The 24,118-nt window shown below is 38.7% G+C and overlaps 1 protein-coding gene and 1 pseudogene across 3 annotated transcripts in view; one reads left to right on the plus strand and one right to left on the minus strand.

Annotated features, from left to right (window-relative positions):
- Positions 1 to 6,375: 6,375 nt before the first annotated feature.
- On the plus strand, positions 6,376 to 12,665 carry LOC308102786 (homeobox protein Nkx-2.4-like; annotated as a pseudogene). Its single transcript has 5 exons — positions 6,376 to 6,418; positions 7,305 to 7,745; positions 10,450 to 10,734; positions 12,072 to 12,214; positions 12,324 to 12,665. The product of its transcript is annotated as a homeobox protein Nkx-2.4-like (transcript).
- A 3,641-nt stretch (positions 12,666 to 16,306) lies between these two features.
- xrn2 (5'-3' exoribonuclease 2) overlaps positions 16,307 to 24,118 on the minus strand; it is a 45,656-nt gene continuing 37,844 nt past the window's right edge. For both annotated transcript variants that reach the window (XM_080454140.1, XM_080454139.1), the window contains 3 exons: positions 21,468 to 21,540; positions 18,873 to 19,140; positions 16,307 to 16,509 (listed from right to left, as the gene is read on the minus strand). In XM_080454140.1, coding sequence (XP_080310266.1) covers positions 16,441 to 16,509; positions 18,873 to 19,140; positions 21,468 to 21,540 — 410 coding nt within the window. In that variant the 3' untranslated portion in view covers positions 16,307 to 16,440. The remainder of the gene's footprint in view (positions 16,510 to 18,872; positions 19,141 to 21,467; positions 21,541 to 24,118) is intronic.

Here is a 24,118-nt window from a genome sequence, read left to right on the forward strand (position 1 = left end):
GTTCCTTGACATGAAAAAGTTTGAGAACCACTACAATATGTCACCTCAGAGTGACATATTGCAGTGGTTTTCAAACTTTGTGAATATATATTCACAATGTACACATTTTCAGAAAAATAAACAATCAAATAAAATACTACAAAATACAACCCATCTCTGGGACAGCTACATTAACGCGTGGATTCATTTGGACACAATTGCTCTATTGCTATATATGGCTATACTCCAACTTTACAATATACCCTGTAGGCAGTGGTGGAAAAAGTACTCAAATGTTTTGCTTAAGTAAAAGTATCAATACTGCAATGTAGACAATAGACATAGTTAGTCTGTTACAAGTGAATGTCCGTAATAAAAAAATTACTTGAGTAAAAGTACAAAAGTATTGGTATCAAAATGTACCAAAAGTAGAAAGTACTCATTATGCAGAATGTCCCATTTCACAAGTTTTCAAATGTATAAAATGTAAAGATCTTTTGGAAATCAGATCTACAAGCTCACAATGCCTCCACCGCAACCCATTGTGAGCTTGTAGATTGGCTATTTTCAAATGACCGAAATGAGCTGAAGTGGGTAATATGTTTTGTAATCATAATAAAAATCTACAAAGTAACTAGTAACTAAAGTTTTCAAATAATTGTCGTGGAGTAAAAGTACAATATTTTCCTCTGAGATGTAGACTGTGGAGTAGAAGTAAAAGTACAGAAAATTGGGAAATACTCGAGTAAAGTTAAAATACCTCAAAATATACTATATTAAGTACAGTACTTGAGTAAATACTTAGTTACTTTACAACACTGCCTGCAGGTGAATGTAGTGCCAGTGAATTGACTTCCACTCAGACAATAAAGTGAGACCTATTAGGCCCTCAAGTTTAGGAGAGGTATATATAATGTGAACAAACAGCCGCCTGTAAGGGACCAGTCGAAATTTACATAAGGGGGGGCATGGAGGAAATGTATGTGCCCTGATCTAAAATGCCATGACCCTCCCTTTGACAAAAAAAAAATCAATGACCCTCCCCAAGTGATTACAAAAAAAAGAGTAACCCTCCCCGCCTAGAAGTGTCACGATATATTGTGTCACGATATAGCCTATCGTGGTATTAAAATGTGATGATAGGTATTGTCATGATGTCATACTGTATCGTAATATTTTTTTTATTGTTTTTTTAAAACAAAAAAAACACTTTCTTTTTTTTGCCGGTGAAAGTTAGGAGTTTTTACTGTATGATATGAAATGTAAAGCTTATCATAATCATAGTAATTATTAATCATGTCCTCCATCATATTCAAGGTATTTTGGAGAGAAATGAAACAGACTCCAGTCAGTCACTTTCAGTTTAAAGCACTGCAGAGGGGAGGTGTTGTGTGTCAGCTGATGCTCGTTGACGCTCGTTAATGTGACATGCATCTGCACTCTCAAATATGCCTACATCTAATCTAAGATTGTATTATACTGTATCTGGTATTATAGATGTTTTTTAGCTGTTGGAAATAACTAGGCTGCACTTGGTTGGTAAAGTCCAGATGACAAAAATATGAGGTTTGTGGAATTTATAGTTATGCAGTCTTATATTATATTATATTTGTTATATTAGTGTCTATCTGTCCTCTGAAACAATGGGTTTATAGTTAGTGAGAACTTCACTTCTCCATTAAGCTTGCACAAATGTATTTATTTGTGTACAAAGCACTTTGTAATTGTTTCGAACTTGCTTTATAACGTTATTTATAAGATGATGGCCAATGTTGATGATACATGAGAAAAGAACATTAATAATATATCATATCGATATCATGCCCAACATCATGTATCGTATTGTGAAATTATTGACACCCCTAACCCTCCCCATCAAATACAACATGACATTTAAAACTGATATGTCCAATGTTTTGCTTTCCACATTGATTAGAACATTGCTGTAGTGTAGTCAGTCTTGCTAAATGCACAGTGTATCTGTAGTAGTGGTAGCAGAATGGATAGTGTTCTCATCTTACATGTGGGAAACCCATTGAATCCTGGTCAGATTGAAGAAAGTTGAATATTTGGTAACCAGTAGTTTAAAACTTTTGTCACTCTGCCCTTTTAATTATCAACTACAGTGACTACAACTACACTGTTGCCTACATAAAACAAATTAGGCTATCAATTATGGCCTGATGCTTCTGGTTTTACTTGTGGAGCTATAGGCATCTATACACAACTGTCCATATAGATCCACATTAATCACATGCACAGAATTACTTCAAATGATTATGAATATCCAGTTATAGTAGGCCTATTTATAATGCATCTCTCCAATAACGCCTGTTGAAGTTTTGCTTAATTGTTCAACCACCATCGTTAAGACGCTGAATAGATTTGACTGGGTCGTTCACACTCGCTGTGCGTTGATGGCTTGTTAACGACCGTCATTGATTCTAAATAGACAAGGTGTTACTTGATTTGAATTCTTTGTATCCTTTGAAATGGAGAGGGGTCATTGACCACTGTTCTGCTGTACTAAAAAGGTATATAAAAAACGGAGTATTTTATCAATTCAAAATTGCATGACCCTCCCTTGGATTTTTGTACTGTTTAGAAAAATATGATTGATACGTCTGCGATAAGCCGATAACAGAAAGTATTTGGCACGATTAATTGATGTAATTAATGTAATAAATAATTCATTTATTAATTTATGTAAAAGTATCTGGCAGGATTACACGATTGACTTGTGCATTACAGAAATACCTAGCCATGGTTCACATGTTGTATGACAGTCATGTTTCAGGGCTAAGAAATACCTTATAAATACTTTCAATGTGAATGCATATTCACTCTTAAAAAGGAAACTATATGTGTCAAAAGAAAGAAAGCGGATTGATTTATAAAATTAGATTTAAGACTTGAGAGAATAGGAAAAAAATATATATATATGTAAATATATATAATATAAATGTAAAATACGACAATACGGTTACAGTGCAGAGCCAGACATGAATAAATAACCTCAAAGGCAGCATTTGCAGCAACAGATCAGCTTTGATTATAGGCTATTGTTGCAGACCTGCCGTTTGTTCTATTATTATGTGGCGCATTAAAACATTGTTTTTTAACCTTTTCAGGCCATGACCACCCCAAAACAATCATATTTTAACTGGGGACCACAGGTTGAGAACCACTGGCCTAGATCACAGAAAAGTCCAAATTATTTGGCGGCAATATGTTTTTTTTAACATCTAGGCCTATCAGCACATCAATAAAATATGGTAATATAGTTCTAACAGGCCAATAAAAAATAATTACTTGCAAGCAAAGGCATCAAATACAATAATTTAGTCTTTGTGTCCGAGTCATGTTTGTGCAAACAGAACCCCCCCCACACACACACACACACACACACACACACACACACACACACACACACACACACACAGGCCCACACACTTCAAGCATCGCGTGGAAGACTTAATGGGTGTCGGATGGAAACCTTTTATGTCCAAAACCATTTTTTCATTATTTTTAAACATGATTAAATAGTGAAAATAGCTGATCATCATAAGCTCACAACGCATCGTATAGCGACGCGCTGTGAGCTTAGAGATCTGCTATTTTCATTACTTTTGTGTGACACTCTTGTATGATGAAGTATGACAGAAAAATATGGAGATATGAGGTTTCTGCCCGACAGCATTATCTGAGGACGTAGCTATAGGCCTATAATGTCCCGCAAAGCTGTTTCAACATTCAACTGCTTCACACTTTACAATCATGAAATGTATAATTATGTATGGGCTACATTACACAGAAGTGGGTCGGGGACCCATTTGTATGGGTAAATCCTCCTTTTTCGTGTTATGTTTCCTGTTTTCCTCTTTTTTTTTAAATTAATATTATTATTTCAAAATATAGGGTATTTATTGTTTGGCCTAAAACTTGCATGTTCACTGCGCCTGCATGTCCTGTTTTTAAAGTTCCACATAGGCTACAAAAAGAACAACAAGACAGATCATGCAATAAAAAGATTATCATTATTATAATCATTATTATTATTTATGACTATTTATTATTATTATTATTATAAATTGATTAATTCATTAACTAATTGATTAATTGATTATTATAGTTTAAACAAAATGTTTTTCCGAATGGTTCCCATATTGCCAATTGAGTATTTTGGTTTCTGTTGCAATTTAAAAGGCCTAGGCTACTACTATAGTTGGTATAATGATCTGATGTTACCAACTAATTAATCTCATAACGTGTGATTTGAGATTACGAAATTCACAAATAAAGGACTGAAAGAGACATTTTAGACTAATAAGTTTTTGGTATAACTTTGGCGTTTGTAGGCAAAAAAAAAACCCAAAACTACGCAAGGTGGAATAAAGTTATAGTCAAATTGTTAAAAAAATCTGTTTGAAATTGTCAAATAATAACTATGATGAATGATGACCCAAACTAACAGAGCAAAACTACCAGTTTTACCATTTATCAGTTTGTAACTCTGAGAGGCAAATGTACCCAAATAGACCTGCTGCATGCATGGGTTCATTTGGTTATATTAGTTACATTATTAAACTAACACTTAGGATTCTTACAGACTCAGAAAGGTCTGTCTGCAACAACCGGGTGAAACCAATCTGATATGCTCTCAATTCAAAACGCCATCTATTCCATTTCCATCTCGATCTTTTCTATTTAAAGGGGACATTTTCTCCTCCTAGAATGTCATCGTTATCGTTGTTAGGAGGGGGAGGGAGGGGGCGGTCTCTTGCCATTGCTCCGCCCACCCGGTGAGCGTCACAAACCAGCTGTCGAGTGAAGAAAGAAGATTTTGGACATTTCAAACTCCATCTCCTCAGTCCTCCTCAGTCCAAAAAAGGCGATCAATTTGGAATGGATCTCCTCCTCAAGTACCGACTCGAGTCTTTACCCACTGCACGCCTAAATACCGGGAGATAAAAAAAATAAGCAAAAACAAACAAATATAATCCTGTTTCTAGTAAGAGAATCTATAGTCCAGTTAGTCCTATAGGAAAAGGACCTTTGACTTTTTGGAGCTACTTCTGTGGACCAGCCTGGATGATGATGATGATACATCAGTCACATTAACTTCACATTTGAGGACATTGCAACAAAATCCTGGCTTTTGGAAACGGTTCCAGTAGGACTTGGGTATGTATAATTAAAATGTTAAAGGGGTAGTTCACCCCCCAAATAACTTTTTTTCTATTGATTACTCACCCCATGGAGCCTTGAATTCATGGATATTTTTTTGTTTTTGTCGCATTCCTTCCTTTATTATTTGATTATAATAAATTTAGCCCCATTGATTCCGGTAGGAGACACAAATGCATTTGTGTCTCCTACCGGAATCAATGGGGACACATTTATTATAATCAAATTATTGGCTTAGTAATGTGACAAAAACAAAAAAATATCTATGAATTCAAGGCTCCAGATGGTCAGTAATCAATAGAAAAAAAGTTATTTTGGGGTGAACTACCCCTTTAAGCATTTTTATTAAGGGCTGTTTTTTTATCTATTTTAAAAATGTCTTTGTTACGAAAATTATTTTTTTTCTAAATTGTATTTTTTATTTGACTGTCTCTCACTCGATGTGAATTGTCATGTTTTTTTTGTGTTGTTTGTATAAGGACCAAAATGGAAAACAAGTCCTGGACTTCATTGTGGTTTTTATCCTTGAAATGTGTTAACATAGGGCTATGATGATTTCGTTGCTGTCAGCCAGAAACCTTGCATGTCCAAAACCATTACTTTTCAGGAAATGGGAATAAAAAAGAGCGTGCGTTCTAATTGATCCAATGCAGTCCTGTTAATATTTTTCATAGGCCAATTATTAATTTTTTTAAAACACGGACAAACACGGACACACTTTACCACTTTCAGTTGTTTTTTTGTATTCAAAAATAGCAAAAGAAATAGCTGATCTACAAGAATGAGATGCAATGATGTTTGGCATTTGCATATTATTGTATATTTGTCTGTCATTAAATGTTTCGATGGAAACAACTCGGAAACAAGCCATAGGCTTTCTTGGGTTTAAAATCCTCTTAGTAGACCTTGTATTGAACTGTACTTTCTTGTCCTTTTTTTTGTTGCAAACTGCTAATAAAGTATTCAATCAATCAATTATTCAAAAGTTGTGAGCTTGTAGATCAGATATTGTTTTACTTCAGTCAGTGTGACACTTGAATTACAGAATTCAATAATACGAAAAGAAAATTGAAACATGAGAGATACGAGGTTTCTTGGCCGACAGCGACGATTTGTAATATGTGGTTATTATTGATTGTCAAATAAACTAAGGCTAAATTAAATGAAATACAAATCCGTTGTGTTCCGTGCAGAGTGGGAGGTGTCGCCATGTCCCTGAGCCCGAAGCACTCCACTCCCTTCTCCGTTCAAGGTTATTTATTATAGTTCTGCATTTGTCATTAGTTTAAATATTTTTTTTTCGTTTTGACTTTTGTGTTTTCAATTTCAGTTTAATTTTGATTCTTTTTTGTTGTTGTTTTTAAGCGGGTGTGCTAGTTTAGTTCAGTTTTTATTTGTCGAAAATACTTTGTTTAGTTTAGTTTTTATTAGTTAGAATTTTTAAATTTCTATAATACTAATAATAATTATATACATAATAATATATACAGATATTTTGTAATATGGGTGTAGTCAGGTGTAGACCACCAGCTTATAGGTTGCCTATTTTTGAATTTTTTTGAAGATTTTTAACAAAGAAAACCAAGGCCATTTCTCTATGATTTTCATTTATTTAACACAGTTTGGTTTCTAAAGCCTCCTTTTTTTAAATTCTAGTTTTGTTAGTTTTAATTAACTTGCTATTCAAAAATAGCAGATCTACAAGCTCATGCTGCGCTATGAGCTTGTAGATCTGCTATATATATTTTTTTATTCATGAAGATTTTGTGCAAATCTTTGAATATATATATTTTTTAAAGTGAACATTTGCTTTGGGGGGCGGGGGGGGGTCCCTGGAACAACATATTTTGAGATGGGGGTGGTCCGTGGCCAAATACATATCATTTGGGACCCCAATTTATACTGTAAAATCAATGTTAATTTAACTTTGACTACAAAGTCAGAGTTACAAATGGAACCAAATGGACACTCTCAGAGTTACAGACCCATAAGGGTCCATTTGGTTCCAAACTAAATAACCATCATTTAGCTGGGGACCCCCTGGAACTCCCTGAAGTACCCCCCTGGGGGTCCCCGGACCCCAGTTTGAGAACCAATGACTTCGGAAGACATTTGTAAGAATGTCTTTCTTTTTGCAGACATCCTGAGTCCCATAGAGGAGAGCTATAGGATCAAGTTCGGCGGATCGATGGACGCCGGCGGGGGGGCGACGACCACGGTGGTGTACCGGCAGAGCCAGGGCTCTCCGCCGGGCATGCAGCAGCACACCACCGGCTCCTCTTCTTCTTCTTACCACCACCACCATCATCACCATCAGTTCTCCTCCCCCGGGACCACCATGGCGGGGGGCCCCTACTGTAACGGAGGAATCAGTAACTGTAACGGAGGGATAAGCAACTGTAACGGAGGCATCGGCAACTGTAACGGAGGGATCGGCAACTGTAACGGAGGGATCGGTAACTGTAACGGAGGGATCGGTAACATAGGCGAGCTGCCGTCCTACCAGGACACGGTGAGAACGGGAGGAGGAGGCCCGGCGGCTGCGTGGTACAGCAACCCAGAACCCCGATATCCCACAAGTAAGTTCAATTCACTTAACCACTTAAAGGAGTATTTCACGGTAAAAAAAATACTTATTTTCTATCAATTACACAGCCATGAAGCATTGAATTCATGGAGATGTTTTTTGTTTTTGTCCCATTCCTATGCCAATAATTTGATGACCCGAGGAGACTCAAAGGAGACTTTTTGGGTCAAAAACAAAAACAAACAAAAAAACTCTCCATGAATTCAATGCTTCATGGGGTGTGTAATTGATAGAAAATAAGTAATCTTTTTGGGTGAACTACTCCTTTAAACCCTATATTGAGTGGAGTCCATCAGGGCTCCATAGTGTATTTTCTGTTTTCTGTTATTGTGGGGAAAGCTTTGGCTGAAAATAACCGATCGACAAGCTCACAAGGCATTGCAACGCAAAAACGCAAGGCAGTTGTGAGCTTGTCAATCTGCTATTTTCTGCGAAAGCTTTCCCCACAATAGGGATGCTGGGGTTTAAGTGGTTAATATTCAAAGGAGCTTTATTGGCATTAGAAAACATACATTTAGCTTACATTGCCAAAGCAAGTGTCAAAACATAATTAAAACAATTTAAGAAAATAGATGGGGAAAGTGTAGCTTACAGCTGGAGGGATTGCATTGCGTTAAACAGAGCTATATGTCACATTGCGACGTTATATACATGTTATATATATACATTTTTTGAAACAAATAGCAGCAATCTTTTGCAGTCACTTTTGGGACACTTATTATTCATTATTCTATTATTCATGTCATGGCAGTCAGGTGGAAAAACCTTGCATCTCCAACTCCAAAACAGTTACAGGAAAAAATTTACCAGTTTTTCTAATGGATCCAATTGTTATTTTGTCAGGAGGTGTTAATATAGGCCTACTTTTTATTGGTTCAATATTTATAAAAGCCATTCACTTTCGGTTATTTCTGTTCCCCAAAAATAGCAGATCTACAAGCTCACCTTGAGCTATATAAGATCTGCTATTTTTGCTATACTTTTGTGTGACACTGTTGTGTGCAGTATAGGGCATTCATTTACAGATACAAGGTATTAGCCTATTATTAATGTTCTACTTTGAAAAAGGCAGCGTTTTGATCACTTCAAACCAAATGTATCTGGAAAAAAAATCCTTTAAGTTAACGGTGGATTAATACATCTCACCAGTACAGAATGAGATAGATATAGAATACACAAATACAGATATAGGCTAAATACATATAGCCTACATAATTATTAAACAACTATACATCTTAAAAAACATCAATTAAATATCACAATAGGCCTACATGTAGGCCAATTCCAATGTTAAAAAGGTGTGCACGTGTTCCACCCCTAGAAACAAAAATAGGTTTGGCTAATGTAGTTCACAAATATTAATATTTAATATAAAATATTGACCACTGAATAATAATAATAATAATAATAATAATAATAATTTGGCACAACCAGTAAGTGAAAATGCAAAAAATATAATATTTATCTCTTTTCATAAACTATTTGTATTAAATAAGAAAGCCATGTGGTGTGAATTATTATTATTTTTATTATTATTATTATTATTATTATTATTATTATTATTATTATTATTATTATTATTATTTATTAGTAGTAGTAGTAATATTATAAGAAATGCAGTGCATAATTTCCTCAATGCAAGACAGACCAAATATCACATCACAATGTGATCTATATAAAAGTTGTAACTGTAGCATAAACACTATACCTGATGTCGTGTGATATCTTACAGTTATCGACCACACACGAATCAACTCAATAAAATCACTTCACAGCATGGCAAAAAAACACCATTCTGAATCTAGTTCATCATATGTATGTATATGTACGTACGCTATAGGCAAGGAAAAGTAAAATCCTATTTGTGAGAATGTATTCATTTGTAACTCCAAGAATGTATTATGAAACCAAATCAATTTGCTTTTAGTTACATAAGCTAGCCCACTTAAACCCCAGCATCCTTATTGCATGGGGAAGACTTTTGCAGGAAAATAGCAGATTGACAAGCTCACAACTGAGCTTGTCACTCGGCTATTTTCAACGAAAGCTTTCCCCTAACAAGGAATCAGGAGGACAGCTATATATGTTGATATACTACAACTGCTCATGTGTGTTTGTGTGTGTTGTGTGCATGCTTGAGTGTGTGCGTGTGTGCGCGTGTGTGTGTGTGTGTGTGTGTGTGTGTGTGTGTGTGTGTGTGTGTGTGCGTGCGTGCGTGCGTGCGTGCGCGCGCGCGCGCGCGCGTTTTTGATTGTATGAATACTTTATTGGAAATGCAAAAAGCACGACTGTGTCCCATAGACCTTCTAAATCTTTCTGAAAACACGTATATGTTGCTATATATCAGTGGTTCTCAAACTTCTTTCATGTCAAGGACCCCCAAAATGATATGTATTTGGCCGCAGACCCCCATCTCAAAACATTTTGTTCCAGGGACCCCCCAGAAGCAAAGATTTGAGTTAAAAATGTTCGTTTGAAAAAAATATATATATTCAAAGATTTGCACAAAATGTTCGAGATTTTTCAAAAATAGATCTACAAGCTCATAGCGCGGCACTCAGTGCCACACAGATCTGCTATTTTTGAATAGCCAAAGTATAAAACATGACTACAATCTAAAATGCTTTAATTCCAGATCTAAAATGGATTAGACGTGACAAAAAAGCTGATTAAATCTGATTCTTGGTATAATGAAGTTTCCAGGTTCATGGGGGGGTCCGGCGTGAACATGAACATGGCTAGCATGTCCGCCCTGGCGGGGATGGACCACCACCACCACGCCCACCACCACGCCCATAAGTCCCACATGGTGTGCGCGTCCACGCTGCACCACGCCGTGGCCCCGTGCAGGAGGAGGCGGCGCGTCCTGTTCTCCCAGGCCCAGGTCTACGAGCTGGAGCGGCGCTTCAAGCAACAGAAGTACCTGTCGGCGCCGGAGAGAGAGCACCTGGCCGGCATGGTGCACCTGAACCCCGACCCAGGTAGCCTATACTCTATACGGCAATGGATTTCAACCTTTTCAGGCCGTGACCCCCCCAAAATAATCATATTTGAATTGTGGGGACCCCCCCAAATAATCATATCGTTAGCATATAATATAGCACAATTGCTTGACTGATATTTTTTTGGTTTTCAGGAGACAAAACAAAACAAAAAAAATCACTTTCTGCCTATTTAAAGTCACCTAGAGATGACTTATGCAGAAAGTTAAAAAAATTAGTTTTCCTAAGTCATGTTTATCTGCCTTTATTTATATCTGCCTAATTCTACTCTCCTAACAAGGCTGATTCATCCTGCCTTATTGCCTATATGTCCTCAGCCTATCAGAATGCTTGTTAGTTGTTACATTCAAAATAATTTCTGCCTACGTCAAAAAGTTGACCTAAAATAAGTCATTTTGGAATGTAACAAGCACTCTGATAGGCTGAGGACATAGCAATAAGGCACAATGAAAAATGTCAATTTGACCAAAAGTGAGTTAGGCAATTATGCTATGAGGCTAACCGCTAATGATATTTGAACTGGGGACCCCCAACCCTTATAAGCACTTGGAATGTAGGAGTTGAGGCATTACATTTAGTTTGACTCGGTTCCACAGATAAATATTGTGAAAATAGCAGATCTACAGGCTCACACGCGAGGCATTGTGAGCATTTATTTTCTTATATTATTTGACAATTTGGCCAATGTTTGATCAGTTTTTATAGTATAGTTTGTTGTTTACCTTTGATGCAGTAATGGTCTTTTTCTTTTCTTTCTTTCTTTTTTTTTTGTTATTGAAAAAGGTCTTAAAAGTCCTTAAATTGTCACTTCACTGTCATCTGGGGTCCCGGCCCACAGGTTGAGAACCACTGCTACACCGTACTTATTTTTGGAAATGGAATGGAAACAAGCCATAGTACTTTCTTGGGTTTAAAAGGAATAGTTCACCCCAAAAAATACTTTTTGTCTATCGATTAGTCCCCCCATGGAGACTTGAATTCATGGATATTTTTTTGTTTTTGTCTCATTCCTAAGCCAATAATTTGATGCCCAGCGGACCGGTAGGTAGCGGTTCCGGTAGGAGACACAAAGGAGACTCTTTGTCTCCTACCGGAAACTTACTGTATAGGAATGAGACAAAAACAAAAAAATATCCATGAATTCAAGTCTCCATGGGGTGACTAATCGTAATCGATAGAAAAATAAGTCATTTTGGGGTGAACTATCCCTTTAATCCTCTTCCTTCCCTTGCATCCTTTTGTATAGAACTGTACTTTCTGTGCTTTTCTTTTTGGGGCAAACTTTTAATAAAGTATTCAATCAATCAATCAATCAGGTGAAGATCTGGTTCCAGAACCACCGCTACAAGATGAAGCGGCAGGTCAAGGACAAGGCGGCCCAGCAGCAGCTACAGGACAACGGAGGAGAGGAGGAGGAGGAGGAGGAGGAGGAGGAGGAGGAGAGGAGGAGGAGGAGGTGGTCTGGTGGTGGTGAAGGGTGACCCGGCGGCAGCCTGCCGCCCGGGTCACCCTTCACCACCACCAGACCCGGCGGTGGTGGTAATAATAATAATAACGGTCAACAACAGAACCCACCGGACACCGCGGCCGCCTCAGCCGTTGGCCAACCGCAGCATCAGCACCAGAACCAGAACCAGGACCTCCACCATCACCTCCTGCACGTCAACAACCCGTTGTCTCTGACAGCGGCCTCCGCCACCGAGGAGCTGGAGGAGGAGGAGGATGGGGAGGGGGAGGGGGACATGTCCGTGAGCCCGAGCCCCCCATCACGGCAAATCCCCCCGTCGGCGGTGGGGCTGTCGCTGCACCAAGCGCAGATAAACGCCAACAGCCATCATCACACGGACGGGGGGCTGATTGATAATTACAGCATGATCAACACTAACCTACTGTACGGACGGACCTGGTAGCACATGACGAAAGGAGAGGAGACCCCACCGTGTAACTTTACATTTTACAGGGATAGTTCACCCCCAAAATGACTTTTTGTCTATCGATCAGTCACCCCATGGAGACTTGAATTCATGGATTTTTTTTAGTTTTTGTCGCATTCTTAAGCCAATAATTTGATGACGAGCAGTGGGTTCCGGAAGGAGACACAAAGAGTCTCCTTTCTGTCTCCTACCGGAACCGCTGCCTACCTGGTCATCAAATTATTGGCTTAGGAATGCGACAAAAAAAATATCCATGAATTCAAGTCTCCATGGGGTGACTAATCGATAGGGGGAAAAAAATATCATTTTGGGGGTGAACTATCCCTTTAACTTTTTATTCTTATCCTGGACGCAGTTGTCAAGTTGGATGATGAAGGGAATCAATTAAAAACAGTGATTCTCTACCTTTTTTACCATGTCATGGACCCCCAGTTTGATATGCATTATTAGGCCATGGACTTGATGCCATTTTTTCTTTTTACTCTGGGACCTCAATTGACACAGTAAAATCCTGTGTTTATTTAACTCTGAGAGTGTACAAATGGAACCAAATAGACCCTTTAATGGAACCAAATTGTGTACACTCTTGAGTGACAGACCCCTAAGGGTCCATTTGAACCCCTGGGGACCCGACGATGAGAACCAGTGAATTGAAAAATGAAGTTCAAGGCACTGGAAAAGATAAGCTGAGGAAATGGATTCATGCAACCTTTTCAATAAATGACCTTTCACTCTTCATTCAAAACAAAGCTTGGGTTCAGTTGTTCTGAGGAAGATAATTGAAAAGAATTCTGCCAATATGTATATTGTAGAGCAATGAACTTGAACTGTGTATTGCAGACATTCCTCCATGGTGACTGTATTTTGTTTCTGTCCTAAAAACAACTACATACATTTGTAAAGTTTCTTTTTGTAAAATTACATTTGTGATTGCCGCTGAAAACTGCTTAAAAACAACCACAAAGACAAATGAACATTGTTGTGTGAGTGTAGGTTATTGACAGCTACGGCCAGTGGTGGAAAAAGTATTTTTTTTTTACTTAAGTGAAAGTATCAATACTGCAATGTAGAAATAGTAAAAGTCCGGTGATCTAAATTTACTTGAGTTAAAGTACAAAAGTATTGGCATCAAAATATACTTGAAGTGCCACAAGTAAAAGTACTCATTATGCAGAATGTCCCGTTTCACAATCATATGTATAAAGTTTATTAAAATCTTTCGAAAATAGAAGATCTGCAGGCCCCACAACGGATCGCAATGCGACACGTTGTGAGCTTGTAGATCGGTTATTTTCAAATAGACAAAGTTTAAATAGGGCTGAAGTTGTAAATGTGTTTTGTAATAATAATTCAAATCTACAAAGTAACTAGTACTGTAACTAGTTTTCAAATATCTGTAGTGGATTAATAAGTACAATATTTGCCTCTGAGATGTAGTGGAATAGAAGTCAAAGTATTGAAAATCGGAAATATATTCAAGTAAAGTCAAAGTACCTCAAAATTGTTCTTAAGTAACTTGAGTAAATGTAATTAGTTACTTTCCACCACTGGCTACGGCAGACTTCACGTCACTTATCGCAGGTTTATGTGAATTAAACCGGAGGTAAAAAGTCTCTCATTTTGTTTGTGAGTCATCAATCACTTGATTGTGGGTACAGCGCAAAGAAAGTCATTTCAATGGATAGCATGGATTAAAGTTCTTAATCGCCACAACTGATTACAGTCATTTTCACAAGATTAAAGAATAATAGAATGGGTCAAACTATCAATATAAAATACATGTTCAGAAGCATCTTTCATAAACATTAATGAGCAAAGGTTAAAGCCTCAATCTGCAATTTCTTCAACTGGTTGGCTGTATGTAGAATAGCAAGAACACAGATTTAGAATGATAATACCTAAATATCATAATTCTACATTATTGTGATAATTGTTTAGGAGACAATTAGCGTTAGTGTGGAGGACTCTTTTCACACGTCTTCCCAAATCACTGGAACTTAACCTATAGCAGTGGTTCTCAAACCTTGTCATGTCAATGTATATCGCGAACCCCCATCTGGAAATATTTTGACAGGAACCCCCATACAAGATTTGTGTAAAAATGTTTCAAATTGTTTCACAAGTTTTTTTTGAAAATAGCAGATCTACAAGCTCACGCGACGCGTTGTGAGCTTGTAGATCTGCTATTTTCATATCCAATGTATATCGGGCTCAAGTGGTTAAACTGAATTGAATGCAAAATTAACTAATTTTGCTGGGAACCCCCTGGTACCCCCCACCAGGACCCCACTTTGAGAACCAATGGCCTATGGCACACATTTTCAGTCGTGAGATTAGTTTTTTGCTTTAATCCCTGGGAAAGCAACGAGTTAAGGACATCTTAAGGACACCTCATCAAACCAGGATAACATATGATTTCCTTCCCCCACTGAATTAAAATGAAACGAGAGAATTCCACAAGAAAAAGAGAAAAGCGCTGTATTTGGAGAAGTGGTTATCAAAATGTTTTCAAGTCAAGGACCCCAAAATTGATATGTATTTCGCCACAGACCTCCACATGAAAAGGTTTTGCGCCAGGGACCCCCGGAAGTTAAGATTTATGTAAAAAAAGCTAAAGTTTAAAAAAATCCAATATCTTCAAAAATAGCAGATACTGTATACAAGCTCTACGAGCTTGTATATCTGTGAGCTTGTAGATCTGCTATTTTTTCATAGCGAACATATAAATGGATAAACTGGTTCAAATGATTGCAACGCTATATTAACTACTTTTGCTGGGGACCCCCTGCAATCCTCTCAATGAACCTGGGGGTCCCCAGGCTCCACAACGATTTGGAGTAAGTGGAGTAAAATGTGTCGCAAAAAAATCGCATATCAAAATAAGTGTTTTCTTTCATAAGCCAGCATATATATCTATATATGTATATAAAATATACAAAGTGAAAGTATGATTTTATGCTTGGAAAATGCAACACGATGGTTGATTTCACTTTATTGTTCAGTAGGCAAACATTGATAGTAAATTAGACTGTGGTCAATACAGGATGAGAGAATGCAACAAAACGGGCATAGGATTAACCCTGCCTGCTGACAAAATGTGACAAATTATATCGACATTAACGTAAAGCAGTCTATTACATTGCTTACATTAAACTTATATGCTATACTGCAAACTGTGATATGATTTTGAAACCCCAAACAGACATTACAACTGTTGAACTTAACTGGTTCAACAGTACTTATTGGTTTATGCATTAGATTTATTTTTTTATCGATTTATAACTGCAGTAAAAGACCAAATATTTCAAATAAATATGTGAAATCATTCACAATTTTGTGAGAACAAAAAAATAATTAATTGAAAAAAAATTAAAATACTAATTTTAAAATAATTATTTGATTTGGAAGAGAAAGACCAATCACAAGTTGAGATTTAAATTCATGTTTATTACATAATGTAACAAATTTAAAACATCGTGTTTGGAGAAATCTCTCAAAATCTCAAAGAAAAAAAAACCTAAATAAAAACAAAACGACAGCAGTTGTCGTCAATAACTATAACTTGTATTTCACATGACGTCCATAAAAGAAAAAAAAAATCTCTACAGGACATTTTTACTTTTAGCGGAGCACAGAGAGCGAGAACAAAAAAAAAAACGTTTCACAAGTAAACATTGAGGGAAAAACTGACGGACATGAAAGAGCTTCATGTACAAAAATCCTGGCCCCGCACGAGTCCATCTGTATCATTTTAGTTCCAGTTGTATCTTCTAGAAGGTGGTGGAGCGGCATAGCCACCCCTGGAGGAAGAGCCATAACCCTGCAACACAAAAACAACAAACATTTATACGAGTTATGATCTGCTATTTTTTTTTTATAATTACATTGTGAAAATCTTTATATATATTTTTTTTTAAGCCAACCTTTGTAACTCCAATCTTTGCTTCTGGGGATTCTACAAATGTCTTCTAAATCCTAACAGACCCCCAAAATTATATGCATTTGGCCGCGGACCCCCATCTCAAAATATTTTGTTCCAGGGACCCCCAGAAGCAAATATTGAAGTTAAAAATGTTCGCTTTAAAAAATATATATTCAAAGGTTTGCACAAATAAAATAAAAAATAGCAGATCTACAAGCTCATAGTGCGACTCTATAAATGTCTTCTGAATCCTAACATGTGGCTATATCAGTGGTGCTCATACGTTTTCATGTCAAGGACCCCCAAAATTAAAAATGTATTTGGCCGATGACCCCCATCTGAAAATATTTTGTTCCAGGGACCACCAGAAGCAAAACATTTGAGTTAAAAATCTTCGCTTTAAAAATCAGAATCAGAATCAGTTTTATTGTCACATCACAGGTTTACAAGGTAAAGAAGTGGGTGAAATTCGTTTTTGTACATCGTTCCCATCGCAACGTTAATTTCCATAGAAAGAAGAGGGGGGGGGGGGGGGAGAAGAAGAGGGGTGGGGGGCAAGTGGGAAGGAGATCAAAACAAGAGAGCAACAGAAGGCCAGACAAGTTATCTACATATTTACAAAGTACCTGAGATAATAAAAAACTAAGGTGCCTGAGCATAGCAGCAATGTATGTATACTGTGCATGTTATACTTATACTGTGCATGATATACATATGGACGTTAAGGTGCTTAGAGAAAAAAAAGCACAATAAAAAAGACAAAAAAGTCAGTGCGTTATACACTTATAAAATACACATAAATTCAAAGATTTGCACACATTTTCAATTTTTTTCAAAAATAGCAGATCTACAAGCTTCGTGACGCGCTATGAGCTCATATATCTGATAATTTTTAATAGCTAAAATCTAAAATGACACAGATGCTTTACCGGTTTTAATGTGTTAACACAGTGGTTCTCAAACTTTTCCAAGAACCCTCATTACTCAAAGTGCACAATTTACATTTACACTCTCAAAGAGTAACAGACTTCTAAGGGTCCATCAAAGAACCCTGAGGGTCCCTCGACTGAGAACCACTGATTTAACACATTCATTAACAGCATCATGGGTTCTTCTGTACAGGAAATGGTTGGAATATTCCCCAAAAGTTTAAAACTTTAATCTAAAGCAGCGATTTTAATTTCAAGGACCCCCCAGTTTGATTATGCATGAGGCCAAAGACCGCCAAAAGAAATCTCTTTATCTCTGAAACCCCAGTCTACACTGTAAAATCCTCAATATTTATGTAACTCTACAAGGAGCCCTTCAATGACTCAAGTGGACGACAAAGGTCAGACCTTAACTGTAATGACAGCGGTGAACGATATCGTTTTGGATCTCTTTCAGGGCCATTTTAATGAACGCTAACAGCCAACCGAAATCCAAATTCACAGGACCGCACGTTGTTTATGGAACGTTATCGTTTGTTCGTTCGTGTGGATGGTTCACAAACGGAACATTGTCTTCCTTATTGTCAGCAAAGAAATACATTTGTTTCAGTCAAGATTTCAGGTATATTCTGTTGCCGTCAGGCATAAATCTCTTGATTCTTTTTGTATTGTAGCTTATATTGTAGCTCAGGGTTAGCTTGTAGATCTGCTATTTTTGAAAGATTTAGAAATCTTTGAATATATATATATTTTTCAAAGCGACCGTCACGCTACGGCCCAGGCCTTTTTTGAAACATTTTTGACTCAAATCTTTGCTTCTGGGGGGTCCCTGGAACAAAATATTTTGATTCTACAGATGTCTTCTAAATCCTAAGAGTAAAAAAAATAAAAATGTAAGTTGCTATATCAGTGGTGCTCACACCTTTTATTGTCAAGGACCCCCAAAATTATATGTTTTTGGCCACTGACCCCCATCAAAATATGTTGTTCCAGGGACCCCCCAGAAGCAAAGATTTGAGTCAAAAATGTTTCAAAAAAGGCCTGGGCCGTAGCGTGACGGGTCCAGGCACCCTAGGCTGCAATGTCGCGGGTTCGACTCCCGTTCCCGACGACCTTTGCTGCGTGTGTCCCCCCCCCCCCCATCTCTCTCTATAATAAAGGCATAAAAAGCCCCCCAAAAAAAATCTAAGCCCCCAAAAAAGCTATGAGCTTGTACTGTATATCTGCTATTTTTGAATAGCCAAAGAAATCTTAAAATGACAGATGCGTCCCTGGATTGAATGGGTTAAAGTGACAACGTTGTGACATAGCATCAGGGGCCGTGTGTCTCACCTGCTGCTGCTGTTGCTGCTGCTGTCCTCCTCTGTCATCACGCCGGTCGTCTCTGCGTTGCTGCTGGTGGGGTTGTTGGTCGTAACGCTGGTGGTAGTTCCCCCCTCCACCACCACCTCCACCATGTCCACCTCCTCCTCCTCCACGGGACTGGTTCTGGTTGTAGGCTCCTGTCTGCGACTGCATGGCCCGGTCCCAGCCTCCGTGTCCACCACTTCCTCCTCCTCCTCCTCCACTTCCTCCTCCACCACTACCTCCATACTGTGGTCTGTGAGGTGCAATACAATACACATTCAATAACAGATCATCCATTACGATTAATGAACGATTATTTCATTGTTGTTGTGGAGGGGCAGAAACCTCTCAACCTCGTTTTTTTTTTCTTTTTGTCAGGAAATTCAGTATTTAAAGATTCAGACGGCAGACTGAATCCGATGAGGGGTCCCAAATATGGGGCTGATGACGGTGCTACGATTTTGTTTACCCGCCATGAAATGTATAGTTATTTACATAAAAAGCATTTCTTCAAAATTACATTCTTTCATCCTGCTAATCAGAGACAACTTCTACTGTCCCTGTTAGTTTTTCATTTTAATTTAAAGTGGTTAAGTGTTGGTTTTAGAAGGATAGAACTATAAGTATGAACAAGATATTGTGGCTAAATAACTACACTGGTAGTTCTTTTTTATTTTCTTAAAAATAACAGTTTTGGTCATACAAGGTTTCCACCCCACAGCGACAAAATATATATTGTGCATGTGCGTTTTTTCCCCCCGCAAGTTTACCCGGTCCATCCCAAACTTCTATAAAATGTCTTCCATTTTCACTCTGTTACAGAATTTTGTTTAGTCCTTGGGGGGGAGGGGGGATTCCATTCAATCATGGTCAAGTATGGCTGATGGCACTGATCAAAAGGAGCGAAAGACCTTTTGAAATTTCTATCGTTTCAACTTCGAAATGACCTCGGCGAGACCCCCCGCTGACTGCCATTTACCCCGGGGATCCAGGCCTCAAAGGGATGAAACAGCCACTCGTATGGGACGACTTAGAGCTTCCTAGATCCATGAAAGAACGAGTATGAAATGAAACATATCGTTGCTGTCGGGTGGAAAAGCGTTACTTTTCAGGAAACGGGGAAAAAAGAACCATGTCTTCCAGACTCCCACTTTCAGTTACTTTAAAAAAAATACATCCAAAATGTATATCGAATTTACGTAGCGTTTTCTATGTACTCAAAAAATAGCCAACACAGCAAATAGCAAATGCGCCGCGTTTTGAGTTTGCGGATCTGCTACTTTTGATGATTTCGTGTGACGCTGCAGTATTATTAAGTAGGTGCTTTAAATTTACACAAAAAGTTTAAATATAAGAGGTTTCTGCCCAGCAAATGACCCCCCCGCCCCCACAATTTCCTGAAAAGTAGCAGTTTTGGACATACAAGGTTTCTGCTTGACAGCAACGATATTCACACAGAGTCATCCTCTCCACCCCTGCAATGAGGCCACCACATTGCTCCGTTGACGTCGGCACGCCGCCAAACGCGGCGGGCGAGGCCCTCCAAGCGCACAGACGGCCGACACAATGTGTCGATCCGTAAGCAAACCCCAACCATATTAAAAAAAGTCTCAACTCATTCACCGCAATGAAGGATGAGAAAAGAAAGGAAAGGGAAAGGTTGGAAGAAAGAAAAAAAAGCCAAACCCAGCAGTCCCATCCATCCCTTATTACCGAACCAGGTCACATACTGGCCCAACGGCGAGCTTAAGCACTGCACTGGAATCCATAATCCCTCTCTTTGCCACCGTCCCCCCAAAAAAAAGTTCACTAATGCATTTCATTTCGTTTCAGGGTCCGCTTTCTTAACGTAGCTAAAGAAACTGTTTTCAGTGCGTGGGGATAATAACTAAGTGACCCTGAGGATGACACAAAGCCACAATGGAACCCGGGCGGGCAGGTTCTGGGAGAGAGAGAATCAATAGAAGGGAGCAGAGATGATACAACCTCAACAGCATTAGTGATGGCTCATTACGTTACACAAACCTCCTCCAGAGAAATCTGTTTTAGCGCACCAAGAAAAGAAGCTTCACGTTTAAAAAGACCCACCCCCCCTCACCCCCCTCCACGGAGGCTGCAGGTGGATTCCAATGGGGATGAGCAACCAGAGCTTCAGATGCCGGCATGTTTAAATTACAGTTAATTCTAGCGGGGAGGAGCGGGGGGCACAACAATACTACTTTATTTCCTGAGTACTCGCCGACACAGAGGGAAGCTTGCACAAAAGAATCTCAGTTTAATCTTCATACTTCAAATCACTCCGCCACCATCATTGGGACAAACATGTTTGTATTTGACTACTACAACATCATCAGTGTTTGACACAGACAAACTACTGGCTAAGCACACCTTCTATACAGCTTCTTCCAGAGGATAACAGCAGATATAGTCTGTATAGTAAGTATGGTCTCTCGACTGTTGGCTCGAGACCATATCTTCGAAGGAAAAGCCTACCTGACCATAGGAGAGGTTAACAGAAAAGCCTACCTGACTATAGGAGAGGTTAAAGTGAAAGCCTACACGGCTGTAGAGTTCTCTCACCTTGGGAACGGGGGTTGTTGGTTGAAGAGTGGAGGAACGCCCAGCAAGCTGCCCTGGCCCTGCTGCCTGGAATCTGGACAAACCAAAGACAGTTTCATGAGGTTAGGTTGTGTTGAGTTAAGCCACTCTTAAGGACCTCTCTTAAGGACCCATCGCTACAGAGTGTGGCATTAAAACATTATATGACCTTTTAAAAAAACATGGACTACTATGAAACTTTTTAAATATCAACGGTGTTCATTAAATGCACAAGGACAGAAGGGCTGTCAATAAGTGGTTCTACTGAGCTACATTGTGTGTAAAATTAAATTCATGAAAACTTGACAAACTCCATCAAAACATTAGATCTACGTTCGAATGCCCGAGGCAGAAATCTTAACGGACACAAAACGCCCAAAAATACTTCAGATTCCAGATCACCTTTGTCCCTTTACACATCGTTTGAAACGATGACACGTGAGAACGTTCTCTGGGGGGGCTTTTGTTTAGCCAGAATTCATCCGAATTGTTTAGAAATCATTTCGCCGACATGCCACAAAAAGAGACGCCACTACGGGTTAATGTGGTTATGACCCGATTCATCTACGAGCCGTAACCCCGATATCTATAAACCCACTATTTTTAAATCTTTTATGGTGATAACACAGAACCAATCAGTCGCTGTGTGGTAATAATACAAAAATATATAAATAAATAGGTAAGCTCTATTCAGTATGACAAATCACAGTGGAGGGGTGTGTGGGGGTGTACAGAGATGGAGAGAGAGGGATAGAGAGAGGCAGAGGAAGCGAGAGAGGGAAACATGGAGTGAGCGCGCGCGCGCACACACACACGCACACACACACACACACACACACACACACACACACACACGCACACACACACACCATTTGCATTTTTGCTTGTTGAGAAAATGAAATAAGCATTCAGCCCGTGGCATTGTGGGTAAACTCAAGTACCTCTGGTTCCATCACAGCGAGCTCCTTTACAAAGACACTTAACCCATTAAAACCGGGAACGCATCTGTGCAACCACTTTAACCATAATTTTATACTTTGGCTATTTAATATACATGCTCATAGCGTGGCACCGAGTGCCGCGCTGTGAGCTTGTAGATCTGCTATTTTTGAAAAAGTGTGAAGATTGGTGCAAATCTTTGAATATATATATTTTTTTAAAGGGACATTTTTTAACTCAAATCTTTGCTTCTAGGGGGTCCCTGGAACAACATATTTTGAGATGGGGGTCCGTGGCCAAATACATATCATTTGGAGAGTCCTTGACATGAAAAAGTTTGAGAACCACTGATCTTTTTTTTTTAATTGTTAGGATTTAGAAGAAATTTGTTGAATACCCAGAAGCAAAGATTTGCGTTACAAATGTTCGCTTTAAAAACATATATATATATTCAAAGATTTGCACACATTTTTGAAAAAAATAGCAAATCTACAAGCTCATAGCGCGGCATTCGTTGCCGTGCTATGAGCTTGTAAATCTATTTTTTTAATAGCCAATGCAAAAATCTAAAAGACGGGATTGCTTTCCCGGTTTTTATGTGTTAAAAAAGGGAAAGAGACACAGAGACGTGGGTGGGGGTGGGGGGGACAAAAAAGAAAAGTAGCAACTGGCTTCATCCGTGTTCCACCGTTGCCAGGGCGATGACCAGCTGCAAACTCAGGACTTGGCTTGTTTATTATAGCAGTGTTTCTCAAAGTGGGGTCTGGGGACCCCCCCCAGGGGTCCCTGAGGGGGTTCCAGGGCGGTCCCCAGGTAAATTATGATTACATTAATATAGTTAGGAACCAAATAGTCCCTTACAGGTCTACAACTCTTGAGTGTTCAAATGAAACCAAATGGACCATTCTGAACACTCGGGAGTTATTGGGGTCCGTGGCCTAATGTATACCAAATTGGGGGTCCATGAAATTAAGATGGAAGTCATACATTTTTACTACTGTCTGTAGTTCAAAGTGTTAAACATTGTTTCGACGCAAATTATTTGATTCAAGCCTTCTGCGTTTGTCATTTCTTCCCTTTATACCGTCAGTTACTAACTCTGGTGTGTCATGTACTTCAAATTTAGTTTTATTTAATCTACTTCCTGTAAGTAGACTTAAAAATAAAACCAGCCGACCAATCATATTACGAGGCTCTTATTCTGCTGAAAACGCGCCGTTTCCAGCTTGTATATCTGCTACATCTGATGCGTTCGTGTGACGCTGTAGTATGATCAAGTAGGGCGTTAATAAAAAAAATAAACACAAAAAGTTAGAAAAGGTTATGGAGATAAGAGGTTTCTGCCCGACAGCAATGAGGTATTATAAAACCTGCTGTGTTTTTCTCCATTAAGCTTACATTTCCAAAACACAATTAGCAGCAAGCAGGCGAGCAGATCTTCTCACATCATCATTACCTATTGTCACCGAGTTGTCCTGTTTGGTTATCTCCTCCACAAACACCACTTCAAACGGACCACCCAACTGGACCCCAATTATAACTGCACTACATCCTCCTCCCCCCCACAAAGGGACCTCCGAAGTTAACAGCCTGCCACCAAACAGGCCCACCTTTCAAAAACAGGGCTCGTCGGTTTGGGAGGCTCTCCGACATTTTACAAATCATGTTGCACAAAATCATGAGTTGGATTTTTT

The sequence above is a fragment of the Gymnoscopelus braueri genome (genome assembly GCF_963280865.1).
Source record: "Gymnoscopelus braueri genome assembly, chromosome: 16".
Taxonomy (NCBI): Eukaryota; Metazoa; Chordata; class Actinopteri; order Myctophiformes; family Myctophidae; genus Gymnoscopelus; species Gymnoscopelus braueri.